Source organism: Prionailurus viverrinus, chromosome A2, assembly GCF_022837055.1.
Source record: "Prionailurus viverrinus isolate Anna chromosome A2, UM_Priviv_1.0, whole genome shotgun sequence".
Classification (NCBI taxonomy): domain Eukaryota; kingdom Metazoa; phylum Chordata; class Mammalia; order Carnivora; family Felidae; genus Prionailurus; species Prionailurus viverrinus.
The window spans coordinates 16,294,721-16,312,267 of record NC_062562.1 but is presented as its reverse complement, the minus strand read 5'-3'; the positions used below and the strand labels follow the sequence as shown (position 1 = coordinate 16,312,267).

General features: G+C 41.3%; 1 protein-coding gene across 2 annotated transcripts in view; it reads left to right on the top strand.

Moving 5' to 3' along the window:
• CSPG5 (chondroitin sulfate proteoglycan 5) overlaps positions 1-17,547 on the top strand; it is a 52,771-nt gene that overhangs the window by 16,965 nt on the left and 18,259 nt on the right. For both annotated transcript variants that reach the window (XM_047850921.1, XM_047850922.1), the window contains exon 5: positions 1,976-2,070. In XM_047850921.1, coding sequence (XP_047706877.1) covers positions 1,976-2,070 — 95 coding nt within the window. The remainder of the gene's footprint in view (positions 1-1,975; positions 2,071-17,547) is intronic.

The following is a 17,547-nucleotide window of genomic DNA, read 5'->3' as shown; positions in this document are numbered from 1 at the left end:
TTCATCTTGGGACTCTTGCCCAGATGGCATTCAGCTGGTGCCATGAGCTCAGTCTGCTCTTTGCTATTGGATAGGGCTGCAAATTAGGATGTTGGGTTATGGCCTGTGTGTATTATGGCTTCCTAACCTGATGCTTATCCACTTTAGGGGGTTTGGCATGGTTTTACTTAGGATTTCCTGTACTCTCTGAATTAGGGGACAGACCTGTCTTTCATGGTTAGGCACCTCTGGCTCCTTTCACGAGGAGGCCCAGTCAAGAGGGATTGTTTGTGAAAGTACTTTGTAAGTTCTAAATCCCATCCAGACATGAGGGTTTGTTAGTATCATGTTTTGTTTTTCCCACAAGAGTATTATGGGATGCAGATCACTGCCCTTGGCTCTGTCCCACCTTCACAGCATACGCAGGAGGGATAGAAAAACCCAGATCTGAAGGGGAGCAGGAGACAAAGCAGGCCTAATGAATAGAGTTACCAGGTGTCGCCAAGAGTCTTTGACCCAATGAAGAGGCTGCTGTGTCACAATAGGATATACTGATGTCTATCTGTGCTGGCCCTCTTTCCTGCCAGAGTGTTTGTGCCTCTCAATGATTGTGCTCCAGGAGGCCAGCCAGCATCCTCTCTGGGGACCTCAGCTCTGCTGTCAGCTCACTCACCCGCCCCTCCGTGATTATCTAGTGCTTGAGACATCCCCCTTCGGCACCCTCATGCTGTCAGGCGATGGGCCCTAGATCCCTCCTCTCCGTTTCTTCCACCCCACTCCATAGCCTGTTTTGTGTCCTCCTCTCTAAAGAAAGGACAAACCAAAAATGTAGGAAAATTAGGCATCACAGAAGAAAGTTCATTTGTCTAGGCGCCTTTCAGCACTGATGGATTGCTTCACTTAGGAGGAGTGCGCACACAGTGCTGAGCCATCTGTCTCTACAGGGCACATCCCTGCCACATACGCCTCACCTGTGTCAGCTTCCTGGGGCTGCCGTAACAGATGAGCACAAACGGAACAGCTAACACAACAGAAATGTATTCTCTCTCCATGAAGGCCAGAGTTCTAGAATCAAAGTGTCAGTGGGGCTGTGCTCCCTCCGACTGTTCCAGGGAAGAATCCTTCCTCACCTCTTCCCAGCTTCTGGTGGTTGGCCGATAAACCCTGGCATTCTTCGGCTTGTAATCACATCACTCCAATTTCTGCCTCTGACTTCATATGGCCATCTTCCCTTTGCATGTCTCTGTCTCTTTACCAGGCATTCTTATAAGGACACCAGTCATTGGATTTAAGGTCCCCTCTAATCCATTATAACCTCCTCTCAACTTGATTACAGCTGCAAAAACCCTATTTCCAAATAAGATTGTATTCACAGGTAATGGAAGTTAGACTTCACTGTATCTTTTTGGTGAGACACAGTTCAACCCACAAGCATACCTTACCATTTTTAACATTTTTTTAATGTTTATTTATTTTTGAGGGAGAGAAAGAGAGAGAGAGAGACAGAGCATGAGCAGGGGAGGGGCAGAGAGAGAGAGAGAGAGAGGGAGACACAGAATCTGAAGCAGCCTCCAGCTCTGAGCTGTCAGTAAAGAGCCCGACACGGAGCTTGAACTCATGAACCATGAGATCATGACCTGAGCCGAAGTCAGATGCTCAACCAACTGAGCCCCTTGCCCTACTATTTACAATACACTTCATAGCCATGGTCTTCTCACATCCCTACCGGAGCCTGGCGTTGGAGTCTTAGGACCGGAAAGCATCATTGACAATATCGGAACCCAGAGTCTATTTCAGTGTCCTTTCCTCTGTGTGACATCACACCACAGACACAGTTCTTTGTCCTTTCTCATATAATTTATCGAAATGAAAGGTTAGCCTGTGCTCTGAAAAGCAGCACTAACACCAGACTCAGAGCTAGAAGGCTCCTAAGTGGAGTCAGATGACCTCTCTGAACCTAAGGTTCTTCATCTGTAAAGTCCTCACCTCTTCACAGGACCACCTAGGCATCGGGGATTACAGCAAAGAACAAAATGGACCAAAGCCCTGCCCGATGGAGCTTACTTCCCAGGGTCATGATGTGCCTACAAGGTAAGGTATGTGAATGTATTCTGAAAAGTAGAAGGGGCTGTACAAACCCACCCTCCAAGCCCAAGGGAAAGGGACGTAAAGGCAACTTTATTGGTCAAACAAGCAGTGAGGTGTGTGAGCACCGCCACCCCTGAGAACGGTAGCAGAGGCTCCTCCCTCAGCCCTGGAGCTCCTCACAGGCATATGAGAAGCTTCGGGGAGGGAAGAGTCTCTACTCAACCGAACATGGGAGTGATGTCTCCTGGGCGTGCAACCATGAGAGTATACAAAGTGGGAGTGACGAAGAAATGCACAGTTACCCTGAGGGATCTGGTGGCCAGTCAGACTAAGCAGTACCCTGGCCAGAAGTTCATCAAAGCTAAAAGAAGGATGTGTCGATCACAAGGGTTGGCTTCGGGATGTATAGTGCATGCAATTCTGAGGTATACATGTAGGAGCAGAACTGCTAGGATGGAATTTAGCCGACCTTTACCTTGACGAGATCGTGTGAAGGTGGCTCTATCAATCAGCAGCTCCCACCAGCAGTGGATAAGAGTTGCCTTTGCTGCACACCCTCATCAGCACTTGATATGCTCACACTTTTTAAATTTTAGCCACTCTTTAGGCATGTCGTGGCATTTGCATTCTCTCCATATGTTTATTTGTCCTCTACATTTCTGCTTTGTTTTTATTTTTTTTAATATTTATTTATTTTTGAGGGAGAGAGAGACAGAGCGTGAGCGGAGAGGGGCAGAGAGAGAGAGAGAGAGAGAGAGAGAGAGAGAGGGAGACACAGAATCCGAAGCGGGCTCCAGGCTCTGAGCCGTCAGCGCAGAGCACGACACTGGGCTTGAACCCACAAACCATGAGATCATGACCTGAGCCAAAGTCGGACGCTTAGCCGACTGAGCCACCCAGGTGCCCCATATTTTTATTTTCTTTTTTTATTATTTTTTTTTTCTAACATTTATTTATTTTTGGGACAGAGAGAGACAGAGCATGAACGGGGGAGGGGCAGAGAGAGAGGGAGACACAGAATCGGAAACAGGCTCCAGGCTCCGAGCCGTCAGCCCAGAGCCTGACGCGGGGCTCGAACTCACGGGCCGCGAGATCGTGACCTGGCTGAAGTCGGATGCTTAACCGACTGCGCCACCCAGGCGCCCCTTTATTTTCTTAATGTTTATTTATTTACTTTTTTGAGAGAGAGAGAGAGAAAATGAGTAGGGGAGGGGCAGAGAGAGAGGGGGATAGAGGATCAGAAGCAAGCCGTGTGCTGACAGCAGAGAGCCCGATGTGGGGCTCGAAATCACAAACAGATCACGACCTGAGCCGAAGTTGGACGCTCAACTGACTGAGCTCCTCCAGGCGCCGCCCCCCATTTCTGCTTTTGTGAAGCATCTTCTTAACTCTTTAGCCCGTTTTTCTCTTAGACTATCTTATATCCCATTTATGGCCTGTTTTATTGGTCAATATGTATTGCAAATATCTTCCCCCACTCTGTGGCTTGCAATTTCATACTCCTAATGTTTAATTAATATTAACCCTAATTTTTATGTAGTCAGACTTATCAATTTTCCTTTGCAGTTCCAAAATCATTCCTGGAAACTTGCTTCCACCTAGGGTGCTCAAAGTCACATGAGGACATCACTTACATCCTAATAGCAAGAAAAAAGTCAGATAACCTGCACAATCACGACTTCTTGGGCTCTTCAAAGAGCTCAGGTCACAAGGCAGCCAGATAAATTGAAATCCAGAGGGCAGCAAGCCCCTTCAAAGAGAGAACACATGGATTTTGTCCGTGGCAGAACCTGGGAGGAAGGGACAGCACCCTAAAAATGGGAAGGGAGACAGCCATGTGGTAATGAATTCATAAAGGCAGAGTTTAGCTAGCCTGACAGGTCAGAATCTCTGGAAGCTCCAGACACAAGGGTTGTCTGCAGTCATTCACACGCTCTTTTCCATAAGCCTCAACTGGGTGCTCACTAGAAAAATCGGGCGGGGAGCATGAGACCTGAGAGCATCCAGTTAGTGGTGCGCAAGAACAAAACAACACCCACTTTCCAGACTCTTCTGTCAATCGAAGCAAAGCCTTAAGCTTCTGGAAACCTTCCTGTTCCCACAAGCAGGAAAAATGAACTGCCTCTGAGGGTAAGAGCACAGCCACCTGTCTCTGCAGGGGCGGGAAGCTCCTCTCGCCGCTACAAGCCTCATTTGCAATAACCGTGAGGGAAGAACAGAATCCTTTTGCCATCAATTCCAAGCAAAGGTATGATTTAGGGGGTGAATGCAAACACAATGCCCCTGGGGAGGAGGGCAAGGGGACCCAGACCCTGCGTGCAAAGGCGTTCAGCCTCTTGGAGGCTAAAGACTGTCTAAAGACTGGCTCCCACCCCGGACTCCCCTCACATACAAGTCCCAGAGTTTGGCTGGCAAGGAAGGGAAGGGCAAGAACAGGAAGAAAGGCCCACCCTGAGACTCAAGTGTGCAAGGTCTACCTAAGCGTGAAGCTGAAACAGGAAAAAAATGACAAAAACTGCCCCCATCACGGGTCCTGCCCTGGTTAACAAGCAACAGCAGTTTACATCTGAGGGAGTGGGAAGAGCAAGAGACCCTCCTCTGAGGTTCAGACACACAGGGCCTGCTGACAGTGGGATGCAGAAACACTGAAGAAAACACTCTGGCATCTCAGGCCTCACATGAATCACACTTTGCCCATTGGAGAAGTTCTAGCAACAGCAAAACCCAAGCTCAGCTCTACTATTGACTGGACTGATTCAATCCCTGTTCTGAACAACCTAACAGAAAAGAGACATGCCCGTCTTTGGGCATCAAGACTATTTACCTAACGCTGTACCCTTCTTTTACACACAATATCTAGCATTTATTCCACACCCAGAAATGAAAGAGAAAAGAAAAACCACTGTCAAATGATAAACGGGTCAAAACAACCAGACCAAAGGATGACCCAGGTAATGAAACTACCAGAGACTAATCTGTTAAAGGATCCAGTGGAAAAGACAAACAACATGCATAAACAGATGGAGAATATGAGCAGAAACACAGAAACTACAAAAAAGGAGTCATGAAAATGGTAGAAATAAACAGCAAAAAGATCACCACAAAACCAGAAGTGAGGAATCCCTTCAACTATATTAACAACGTGGAAAATAAAATTCAGAACAATTTTACAAGGATAAAGAGGGGCATTACATAATGAGAAAGATAGTTTATCAAGAAGACAGGACAGAGGTGCCTGGTGGCTTAGTTGGTTAAGCATCCAACTCCGGCTCAGGTCATGATCTCACAGTTTGTGGGTTTGACCCCTGCGTCAGGCTCTGAGACAGCTCAGAGCCTGGACCCTGCTTTGGATTCTGTGTCTCCCTCTCTCTGCCCCTTCCCCACTCATGCTCTGTCTCTCTCTGTCTCTCAAAAATGAATAAATATTAAAAAAAATTTTTTTTTGAAAGAAGACAATTCTAAAAGTGCATAAACCTAATGACAGCTTCAAAGTATACAAAGCAAAACCTGATTGGAAAAAAAAAAAAAAAGCAAAACCTGATTGAAATCAAAGAAGAAATAGCTAAACTACACTTATAGTTGGAGTTTTGTTTCTCTTTCTTTTTTAAGAGAAAATTTATTTTGAGAAAGAGAGCTTGCCAGTGGGGAGAGGGACAGAGAGAGAAAGAGACAGAGAATCCTCAGCAGGATCCATGCTGTCAACACCCAGGGCTCGATCGCATGACCATGAGATCATGACCTGAGCCAAAATCAAGAGGTGGGATGCTTAACTGACTGAGCCACCCAGGGTTCTCTATAGTTGGAATTTTCAATGCTCCTTCCTCAGGATATGGAAACCAAAAAGTCATTAAAGATACAAAATACATGAATAGCACTATCAACCAACTTGATCTAATTGATCTTTCCAGAATACTGCCCCCTACAACAGCAGAATACACAGTATTTTCAAGTGTACATAGAACATTAGTCAAGATAGATGATATTCTGAGCCATAGAGACACCTCGTTGGCTCAGTCAGTATAGCATGCATTTCTTGATGGGTTGTAAGAGCCCCATGTTGGGTATAGAGATTACTTAAAAATTAAAAAAAAAAATCCTAAAAGAAAAAAAAGGAAAAGCTTTTAAGATAATAGTCTGGGCCATAAAATAAATCTCAAAATGTAAATATATTGAAATCATACAAAGTGTGTCATGATTAAAATAGAATTAAACTAGTAATCAATAATAAAGATATCTGGAAACCCCCACCTCCAAATATTTGGAAATTAAACCACACATTTTGACCCACAGTTCAAAAACTAAATCACAAGAGAAATAAAATATTTTTTATTGAATGAAAATGAAAACACAGCAGATCAAAATTTGGGGAACAGAGTTAAAGCAGTGCTTAAAGGGAGATTTAACATTACATGCTCTTATTTAAAAAGATTTCAGAGGACACCTGTGTGGCTCAGTTGGTTGAGCATCTCTTGAGTCAACTCAGGTCACGATCCCACAGCCCTGCATCAGGCTCCACTCTGAGAGTGGAGCCTGTTTAAGATTCTCTCTCTCCCTCTGACTCTCTCCCCTGCTCATGCATTCTCTCTCTCTCTCTCTCTCTCTCTCTCTCACAAAAACAAACAAACAAACAATGAGAGACTGGGTCACGCAGCACTACAAGTCCTACAGACATTGAAATAATAATGAAGAATGTTGTGAATGATTTTATGCCAATAACTTTATTAGTCTCAATGAAAAGGACAAATTCCTTTAAAGACAACTAGTACTAAAACTCAATCAAGAAGAAATAGATAACTGTAAGAGCCCTATATTTATTAAAGTAATTGAATTCATAGTTAAATTGTATTGATAAAATGTTTTATTTTGAAAAAAATTGAGAATTTCTGCTCTTTGAAAAACACTGTTAGGAAAGGGAAAAGATAAGACAGAGGGAGGAGAAAATATTTGCGAAACACATATCTGATAAAGTACTTGTATTCAGGATAAAGAACTATTACAATTCAATATATGAAGACAACCCAATATTTTATTTTATTTTTAAATGTTTTATTTATTTTTGAGAGAGAGAGAGAGAGCAGAGTACAAGCAGGGGAGGGGCAGAGAGAGAGGGAGACACAGAATCCGAAGCAGGCTGCAGGCTCTGACCTGTCAGCACAGAGCCTGAGGTGGGGCTGGAATCCAGGAACCGTGAGATCATGACCTGAGCTGAAGTCAGATGCTTAACCAACTGAACCACGCAGGCGCCCCTGAAGACAACTCAGTATTTAAACAAGCAAACTATTTGAACAGACATATCAATATAAAATATATTTTGGGGGTTCCTGGCTGGTTCAGTGGGAAGAGTGCTCAACTCTTGATCTTGGGGTCATGAGTTCAAGCCCCACATTGGATATAGAAATTACTTTTTTTAAAAAAGATATTTGGTAACAAATAAGCACATGAGAAGATACTCAACATTGTCAGTGTTTAGGAAATGCAAATTAGAACTACAATAAGATATCATTCGATAGTTGGTAGAATTGCTAAAATTAAAAAGACTGACAATACCAAGTGCTGGTAAGGATGTGGAGCCACTGGAACTCTCAAACATTGCTTCTGGGAAAGCACTCTGGAAAATAGTCTGGCAGTTTCTTATAAAGGTAAACACACATATACCCCATTAATTGCATCTCTAGATACTCAACAGAAATAAAATATACGTCCATACAAAGACCTGTGTGTGTGTGTGTGTGTGTGTGTGTGTGTACAGCAATTTTATTCATAATCACCAAAAACAGAGAACAACCCAAATGTGCAACAACTGTGAACACATAAACTGTGGTACAGCCTTACAATGGGAAACTGTATAGCAACAGAAAGGAATGAGGTATTTATATGCACGTGAACATGGATGAATCTCAAAAGTAACAGGTTGAGTTAAAGGAGTCAGAATCAAGGGGCTATATACTGAGGTGCCTGGCTGGTTCAGTCAGTAGAGCATGTGACTCAACATCTCAGGGTTGTGAGTTCAAGCCCCACGTTGGGTGTAGGGTTTACTTAAAGGTTGCATACTATTTTACATTCTGGAAAAGGCAACACTATAGGGACAGAAAATAAATCAGTGGCTGTCAAGTGGCTGAGGATAGAAGGAGAGAATTGCACAAATGCATAAGGAAATGTTCTATAACTTCCTTGTGCTGGTGGCTACACAGGCCCATCAAACTGTATATTTTAAAAAGGTGAATTTTGCACCTTGTGTCAGGAGTCCCCAAGATCATCCCCAGGTATAACGATTCACTAGCAGGATTTACAAGAGTCAGCACACAGTCCTATTCACAGCTAAGATTTATTACACTGAGAGCAATACAAAGCAAAATCAGCAAGGAGAAAAGGCTCGGAGAGGCAAGTCCAGAGAGAACAAGGGGTGAGCTTCCAAGAACTCTCTCCCAGTGGAGTCAACACAGGACACACTTAATTCCTCTAGCAATGAATTGTGCAAACAGATTTGAAATGTGGTCTATCGGGGAAGCTCAAAGAGATTCAGTGCCCAGAGTTGTTAATGGAGAGCTGGTTATGTAGGCCCCCACTGCTTAGCATGTACCAAAATTCTGGTCTCCCAGAAGGCAAGGCAGGTGTTCAGTGTAAATAAACCTCATTGTTTGCAGAAACAGTTCAGGCACAGTGAGGCACTGGTAAGAGGGAGTGTGAGAACCCTTCTGATATCTGAGTTCCCAGACACCAGCCATGGATCAACCTTGTAAGCAGTCCTTTCCCCAGGTGGGCTATATTAACTCTTTTCTACACCTATCTCAACGAACCTAACCCAAGAAAAGAAAGAGAAAAAGAAAAAGTTCCCTATGTTAAGATGATGAAAGTACTTTCCTGGGGCTCCTGTATGGCTCAGTTGGTAGAGGATGCGACTTTTGATCCTCGGGGTTTGAGTGGGAGCCCCTACCTTGAGAGTAGAGATTACTTAAATCTTAAAAAACAACTTTTTAGAATTGTAGAATAATTCCATATTTTTTCACAAAAACTATGTTTTGCCTTTCATATTTAGGTGTACAATCAGGGTGGGCTAGAGCTGGCTTACACAGGCTCAAGAGAAAGTTTGTTAAATTGTCACGTATTTTGTGAGCCAATTGTTAAACACAGCGATTACTAAAAATTAACCTGTATAAACTGAACAATTAAATAGATTATGTAAAAAACAAAAGCAATAAAAAAATAGCCCAAATTCATCACTTCCTACTCATTTTACTTTTATCTCTGTTCTTGAGGTTACTGATGTCAGTTGAATCTGTATGGAAATACCATCTACGTACTGCTTCCACGCGTTCTTTTCCTCCTACTCTGCCTTCAGTGACCTTACGTTGGTTGCTTAGAATCAGCCAGGGTAGGAGTATTTACACCACAGAACTCACTAAACGTTGAAAGTCAGGGATTTTGCCCTTTGGGGAGCAGCAGGTTGTTGAATATTCATCAAGCACACTGCTGGGATTGATTTTTGTAAATGACATTAGGTAGGGATCTAATTTCATTTGGAGGGGGATCCAGTTGGTCCAGCATCATTTACTGAAAAGGCTCATTTCTCATTTCCCCATTTCTCAGTTTGCCATTGCTCTATCGCTTTTGCATTATTCAAAGGTATCTATATGAATGGATCTGTATCTGAGATCTTCACTGTTCCTTTGATCTACTTGTCTACCTCAGCGCCACTATCACACTGTGTCCCCAGATTCATTTAAACCTTGATATCCAGTATACCAAGCCCTCTCAGTTTGTTTCCCAAATGTATCCTAGCAATTCTGAGGGCTTTCCATTTCTACACACACTTTAGTAACGGCTTGTCGGGTTCCACCAAAACAAAACCATAAACAAAAACCCTTGAGATTTTGATTGGAACTGGGTACAATCTTAGGTCAGTCTGGAGAGAATTGATCTTTACAACATTGAGTTGTCCAATCAATGAACATGGTCTATCTCTCCATTTATTTGCATCTTCTAGAATTTCTCTAAATATTGTTCTATAGATTTCTACATGAAGTGTATTTGTTAGATTTCTTAACAGGTATTTGATTTGTTTATAGTATTATAAGCAAGATCTTCAGAGTTTTTTAATTTTCTATTTTCTATTGTATTTTATACAGAAACAATTATTTTTAACATTGATTTGATATTCAGCAACCTTGATAAGCATGCTTATAATAATTTACATGTAGATTCTTTTGTATTTTCTATGTATACAATTATATAATCTGCAAATAATGATAGTTGTTTCTTCTTTTATAATCCTTATTCATTTTTTAAAAATTTAACCCTCTTTTTATTTATTTTTATTTTTTAAAGGCATTCTTCTTTCTTTGTTTTTTAAATTTTTTAAATCTTTATTTGTTTTTGAAAGAGAGAAACAGAGTGTGAGCAGGGGAGGGACAGAGAGAGAGGGAGACACAGAATTTGAAACAGACTCCAGGCTCTGAGCTGTCAGCACAGAGCCCCCGACGTGGGGCTGGAACCTACGAACTGTGAGATCATGACCTGAGCCGAAGTCGGACACTCAACCGACTGAGTCACCCAGGCGCCCCTAACCCTCTTTTTTTTTTTCAATATATGAAGTTTTTTGTCAAATTGGTTTCCATACAACACCCAGTGCTCATCCCAAAAGGTGCCCTCCTCAATACCCATCACCCACCCTCCCCTCCCTCCCACCCCCCATCAACCCTCAGCTTGTTCTCAGTTTTTTTTTTTTTTTTTTTAAAATTTTTTTTTTCAATGTTTATTTATTTTTGGGACAGAAAGAGACAGAGCATGAACGGGGGAGGGGCAGAGAGAGAGGGAGACACAGTATCGGAAACAGGCTCCAGGCTCTGAGCCATCAGCCCAGAGCCCGACGCGGGGCTCGAACTCACGGACCGCGAGATCGTGACCTGGCTGAAGTCGGACGCTTAACCGACTGCGCCACCCAGGCGCCCCTTGTTCTCAGTTTTTAAGAGTCTCTTATGCTTTGGCTCTCTCCCACTCTAACCTCTTTTTTTTTTTCCTTCCCCTCCCCCATGGGTTTCTGTTAAGTTTCTCAGGATCCACCTAAGAGTAAAAACATATGGTATCTGTCTTTCTCTGTATGGCTTATTTCACTTAGCATAACACTCTCCAGTTCCATCCATGTTGCTACAAAGGGCCATATTTCATTCTTTCTCATTGCCATGTAGTACTCCATTGTGTATATAAACCCACAATTTCTTTATCCATTCATCAGTTGATGGACATTTACCTAACCCTCTTTTTAAAAAACTATTCATTTTGAGAGAGAGAGAGAGTGAGCAGGGGAGGGACAGAGAGAGGGAGAGAGAATTCCAAGCAGGCTCAGCACTATCAGTGCAGATCCTGATGTGGGGCTTGATCCCACGAAATGTGAGATCATAACCTGAGCTGAAATCAAGAGTCAGGCACTCAACAAGCTGAGTCACCCGTGTGCCCCATATAATCCTTATACATTTTAATTCTCTTTCTTGGCTTATTGCATTATCCAGGACCTTTCAGTGTGTTGTGAATAGATGTGGTAAAAGTAAACATCTTTGTGTCATTGCCAGTCTCAAAGGGAAAGCCTTCAACCTTTCATCATTAAAAATAATGTTTTCTGTAGACTTTTGCAGACATAGTTTATAAAATTAAAGAATTTCCTTCTATTCATATTTTGCTAAGAGTTTTTACTTTGAATGGATGTTAATTTTTATCAAAAGATTTTCTGTATCTATTGAGATAATCATGTAATTTTCATCTTTTATCCTCTGAATACATAAAACTACATTGATTTTTTTCAAAGGCCAACCTAATTTTGCAAGTTTGGAGTAACTATAACTTGGTTGGAAGCATTAACCTTTCAATTTGTTGCTAGGCTATATGTTCTAGCATATATTTTTAGAAATTTCACATACACATTCCTGAGTTAGATTGGCTTGTAACTTTCCTTTCTTGCACAGTCTTTGTTAGGTGTTTGTTATCAAGGTTATTTCAGCCTTGTAAACTGTATCGGGTGGCCTTTTAGGGTTCCAAGACCCAATTCTAATGGAGGGATCGGGGTGGGCCTTCACATAGAACACTAAGCAATTCTCAGACACCAGCAGGGTGTCCAAGAATTCAACTCAATTCTGATAGTATCTACCTGGGGATAACATCAGATCCAACTGGTTAAGGGTTTAGTCCTACAAGGCTGCCCCACAACCCTCCTCTTCAGATGCCAGTCACAAGCCTCAGACTGTTACCTGTGCTTTGGACAATTCACTACAGATTGGAGGTTCCAATGACCTTCTTAGGTTTGTTTGGTTTGATAGAGGGCTCACAGAACTCAGGCAAACACTTACATTTACCAGTTTATTAAAGGCTATGATAAGGGATATGAATCAATAGCCAGATGAAGAGATACATTGGACAAAGTCCCACACAAAGGAGCTTCTGTCCTCAGTAGAGCTTGGAGCCCAGTGTGGTGATATGTGGAAGTGTCCTGGTTCCCCAAGTATGGAAGCTCTCCAGAAAAATACCAAAAAGCTGTTCTCTTGGGTTTTTATGGAGACTTTATTACAGAGTCCTGATTGACTAAGTCATTGATTATTGGCTGATTCAACCTCCAGCTCCTCTCCCCTCCTGCTGCTTTGTATAGGGCTTTATGTGGACATAAGTTTTCAACTCCTTTGGTAAATATCCAGAAGTGTTATTGCTGAGTGTTATTGCTCAATTGCTGGTAAGAGTATGTTTAGTTTTGTAAGAAACTTCCATAAAAAAAGAGAGAGAGAGAGAGAGAGAGAGAAAGAAACTGCCAAGCTGTCTTCAAAGTGACTATACCATTTTGCATTCCTACCAGCAACATATAAACAGTTCCTGTTGTTCTGCATCTTTGTCAATATTTGGCATTATCACTGCTTTGGCTTTTGGCCATTCTAATAGGTGTGTACTGGCATCTCATTGTTTTAATTCACATTTCCCTGATGGCACATGATATGGGCCACATGCTTATTTGCCATCTGTACATCTTTAGTGAGGTGTCTGTTAAGATTTTTGGTCCATTTAAAAAAAATTTAACATTTTTAAATTTATTCTTGAGAGACAGACAGAGTGCTAGTGAGGGAGGGGCAGAGAAGACAGGGAGACACAGAATCAGAAGCAGGCTCCAGGCTCTGAGCTGTCAGCACAGAGCCGGATGTGGGGCTTGAACCCACAAAGTGTGAGATCGTGACCTAAGCCGAAATCAGACACCCACTGACTGAGCCACTCAGGGGCCCCTTGGTCCATTTTTTAATCAGATTTTTAATTTTTTTATTTATTTAAAGATTTTATTTTTTTTAATTTACATCCCAGTTGATTAGCATATAGTGCAATAATAATTTCAGGAGTAGAATCCAATGATTCATCCCCTACATATAACACACAGTGCTCATCCCAACAAGTGTCCTCCTTACTGCCCCTTGCCCATTTGGCCCATGCTCCCACCCAGAATCTCTCCAGCAACCCTTAGTTTGTTCTCTATGTTTAAGAGTCTCTTATGTTTTGTTCCCTCCCTGTTTTTATATTATTTTTGCTTTCTTCCCTTATGTTCATCTGTTTTGTATCTTAAATTCCACATGAGTGAAGTCATATGATATTTGTCTTTCTCTGACTGACTAAGTTCACTTAGCATAATACCCTCTAGTTCCATCCACCTTGTTGCAAATGCCAAGATTTCATCTTTTTGATTGCCGAGTAATACTCCATTGTATATATACCACATCTTCCTTATAAAAGATTTCATTTTTAAGTAATCTCTACACCCAAGGTGGGGCTCAAACTCACGACCGTGATATCAAGAGTCACACACTCCACTCTCTGAGTCAGCCAGGTGCCCCATTTAATCGGGTATTTAAAAATTATTGTTGAGTTTTTTTTTTTTAACTCCCCCAACTCCCAACCCATATTTTTGAGTTTTAAGAGTTCTTTATATATTTTGGGTAACAATCTTTTATCATATATGTCTTTTTAAAAAATGTTTATTTATTTTTGAGAGAGAGAGGACAAGCAGGGGAGGGGCAGAGAGAGAGGGAGACACAGATTCTGAAGCAGGCTCCAAGCTCTGAGCTGTCAGCAGAGTCTGATGCGGGGCTCAAACCCACAAACTGTGAGATCATGACCCGAGCCAAAGTTGGACATTTTACCAACTGAGCCACCCAGGCGCCCCTATCATGTGTCTTTTGCAAATAATTTTTCCCAGTCTGTGGCTTGTTTTCTAATTCTCTTGGTCTTGTCTACTGCAGACCACAAGTTTTTCATTTTGGTGAAATCCAGCTTATCAGTTATTTCTTTAGGAGATCATGTCTTTAGTGTGGTATCTAAAAAGGCATCACCATACCCAAGGTAATCAAGGTTTTCACTTATGTTGTCTTCTTGGAGCTTTATAGTTTTGCTTTACATTTTAGTTTATGACCCATTTTGAGTTAATTTTTATGAAGCATATAAGATCTAGATTCTTTATTTTTTCTGAATGTGGATGTCCAGTTTTTCCAGTACCACTTGTTGAAGAGATTATCTTTTCTCTCTTGTATTGCCTTTGCTCCTTTTTCAAAGATCAGTTGATTATATTTGTGTGGGTCTATTTCTGGGTTCTCTTTTCTGTTCCATTGATCTATTTATCTGTTATTTTGCCATTATCTCACTGTCTTATTACTGTAGCTTTACAGTAATTCTTGAAGTTGAGTAGCATCTATTCTTTAACTTTGTAATTCTCCAGCAATATAGTGTCAACTATCCTGGGACTTTTGCCTACCCATACAAACTTTGGAATCATGAATGTTGGTCCATAAAATAACTCAGTGGGATTACACTGAATCTGTAAATCAAGCTGAGAAAAACTGACATCTTGACAATATGGAGTCTTCCTATCCATGAGCATGGACTATCTCCATATTTATTTATATTTCTTTGATTTTATTCACCAGAGTTTTATAGTTTTTCTCATATAGATATTGTATGTATTTTGTTATATTTATATACCTAAGTATATCATTTTGGGGGGTGCTAATATAAATAGTATTATGGTTTTTTGTTTTGTTTTTTGTTTTAATTTTTATTTATTTATTTTTGAGAGAGACTGCATGCGAGTGGGGGAGAGTCAGAGAGAGAGAGGAAGAGAGAGAATCCCAAGTAGGCTCTGTGCCATCAACACAGGGCCCAGTGAGGGACTCATCTCACAAACCATGAGATCATGACTTGAGCCAAAATTGAGTTGGATGCTTAACCAACTGACAAACTAGGCACCCCAATAGTATGATGTTTTTAATTTCAAATTCCACTTGTTCATTGTTAGTATATAGGAAAGCAATTGACATTTGTACATTAACCTTTTATTCTGCAACCTTGCTAAAATAGTTTATTAGTTTTAAAATGTTTTTGTTGATTCCTTCAGATTTTCTACATAGACAATCACATCATCTGCAAACAAAGTCAGTTTTATATCTTCCTTCTCAATCTGTATACCTTTTATTAACTTTTCTTGCCTTATTGCATTAGCAAGGACTTCCACTATGACATTGAAAAACAGTGGTTAGAGGGGATAGCCTGGCCTTGTTCCTGATCTTAGTGGAAAAGCTTAAAATGTCTTAGATTTAAGTAAAAAGTTAGCTGTAGGATTTTTGTAGATAACTTTTATACAGTCAAGAAAGTTCGTTGTAATTTTCTGAGAGTTTTTATCAAGAATAGTAATTGGAGGGGTGCCTGGGCTGCTCAGGCAGTTAAGCATCTGACTCTTGATTTTGTCTCAGGTCATGATCTCATATTTGTAAGATTGAGCCCTGAGTTGGGCTCCGTGCTGAGCATTGAGCGTGCTTGGGATTATCTCTCTCCCTTTCTCTCTGCCCCTCTCCCTCTCGTGCTTTGCACTTGCTCTCTCTCTCTCTCTCTTTCTCTCTCAAAACAAATAAATAAACATTAAAAAATAATTTAAAAAACAATCATTGGAAAATAAGTCAGTCAGAAAAAGGCAGACACCATTTGATTTCACTCATGTGGAATTTAAGAAACAGATGAACATAGAGGAAAATATTTTTAATTTAAAAAAAAGAGAGAGAGGCAAACCATAAAGAGACTTTTAACTACAAGAACAAACTGAGGGTTGCCAGAGGAGAGGTGGGCAGAGGGATAGGTTAAATTGGTGATGGGTATTAAGGAGAGCACTTGTGATAAGTACTGGGTGTTATATGTAAGTGATGAATCACTAAATTCTACTCCTAAAACTAATATTACACTATATGTTAACTAACTGGAATTTAAATAAAAACTTGAAACAAACAAACAAAAGTTAATACAAAGTGGCAAATTAGGCATTAAGATAGGGTGGTACAGGGGTGCCGGGGCAGCTCAGTTGGTTAAGTGGCCAACTCTTGATTTCTGCTTAGGTCATGATCTCATGGTTCATGAGATCAAGCCCGGCATCGGGCTCTGCACTGAACAGTGCAAAGCCTGCTTGGGATTCTCTCTTTCTCTCTCTTTCTCTCTCTCTCTGCCCCTAGCCCCCCCTCTCAAAATAAATAAACATTTTTTTAAAAAATAGGAGGGGTGCCTGGGTGGCTTAGTTGTTTAAGTGTCTGACTTAACATATCAGGTCAGGATCTCAAAATTTGTGAGTTCGAGCCCCACTTCAGGCTCTGTGCTGTCAGCTCAGAGCCCACTTCAGGTCCTCCGTCTCCCTCTCTCTCTATCTATTGATATGATCATATGGTTTTTCTTTCTTAGTCTGTTGATGTGATGTATTACATTAATTGATTTTCAAATGTGGAACCAGCCTTGCATACCTGGAATGAATCCTACTTGGTCATGGTGCATATAATTCTTTTATACATTGTTGGATTCGATTTGCAAATTTTTGTTAAAGATATTTGCACGTATGTTCCTGAGAGATCTTGGTCTGTAGTTTTCTTTTCTTGTAATATCTGCACCTGGGTTTGGTATTGGGACGATGCTGGCCTCATAGAATGTGTTAGGAAGTATTCCCTCTGTTTCTATCCTCTGAAAGAAATTGTGGAGAGGAGCGCCTGGGTGGCTCAGTCAGTTAAGCATCCAACTCTTGATTTTGGGTCAGGTCATAAACTAGCGGTTCATGGGATTGAGCCCCACATCAGGCTCTACTCTGACAGTACGGAGCCTGCTTGAGATTCACTCCCCTCTCTCTGTCCTGCTCATGCTCTCTCTCTCTCTCTAAAAATAAATTAAATAAAAAAATTGTAGAGAATTGGTACCATTTCTTCCTTAAATGTTTGGTAGTATTCATCAGTTATTGCATCTGGGCCTGATGCTTTCTGTTTTGGAAGGTTATCAATTATTCACTCAATTTCTTTAATAGATATTGGTCAATTCAGGTCATCTATTTCTTCTCATGTGAATTTTGGCAGATTCTGTCTTTCAAGGAACTGGTCCATTTCATCCAGATTATCAGATTTGTGGGACGCCTGGTGGCTCAGTTGGTTGAGCGACCGACTTCGGCTC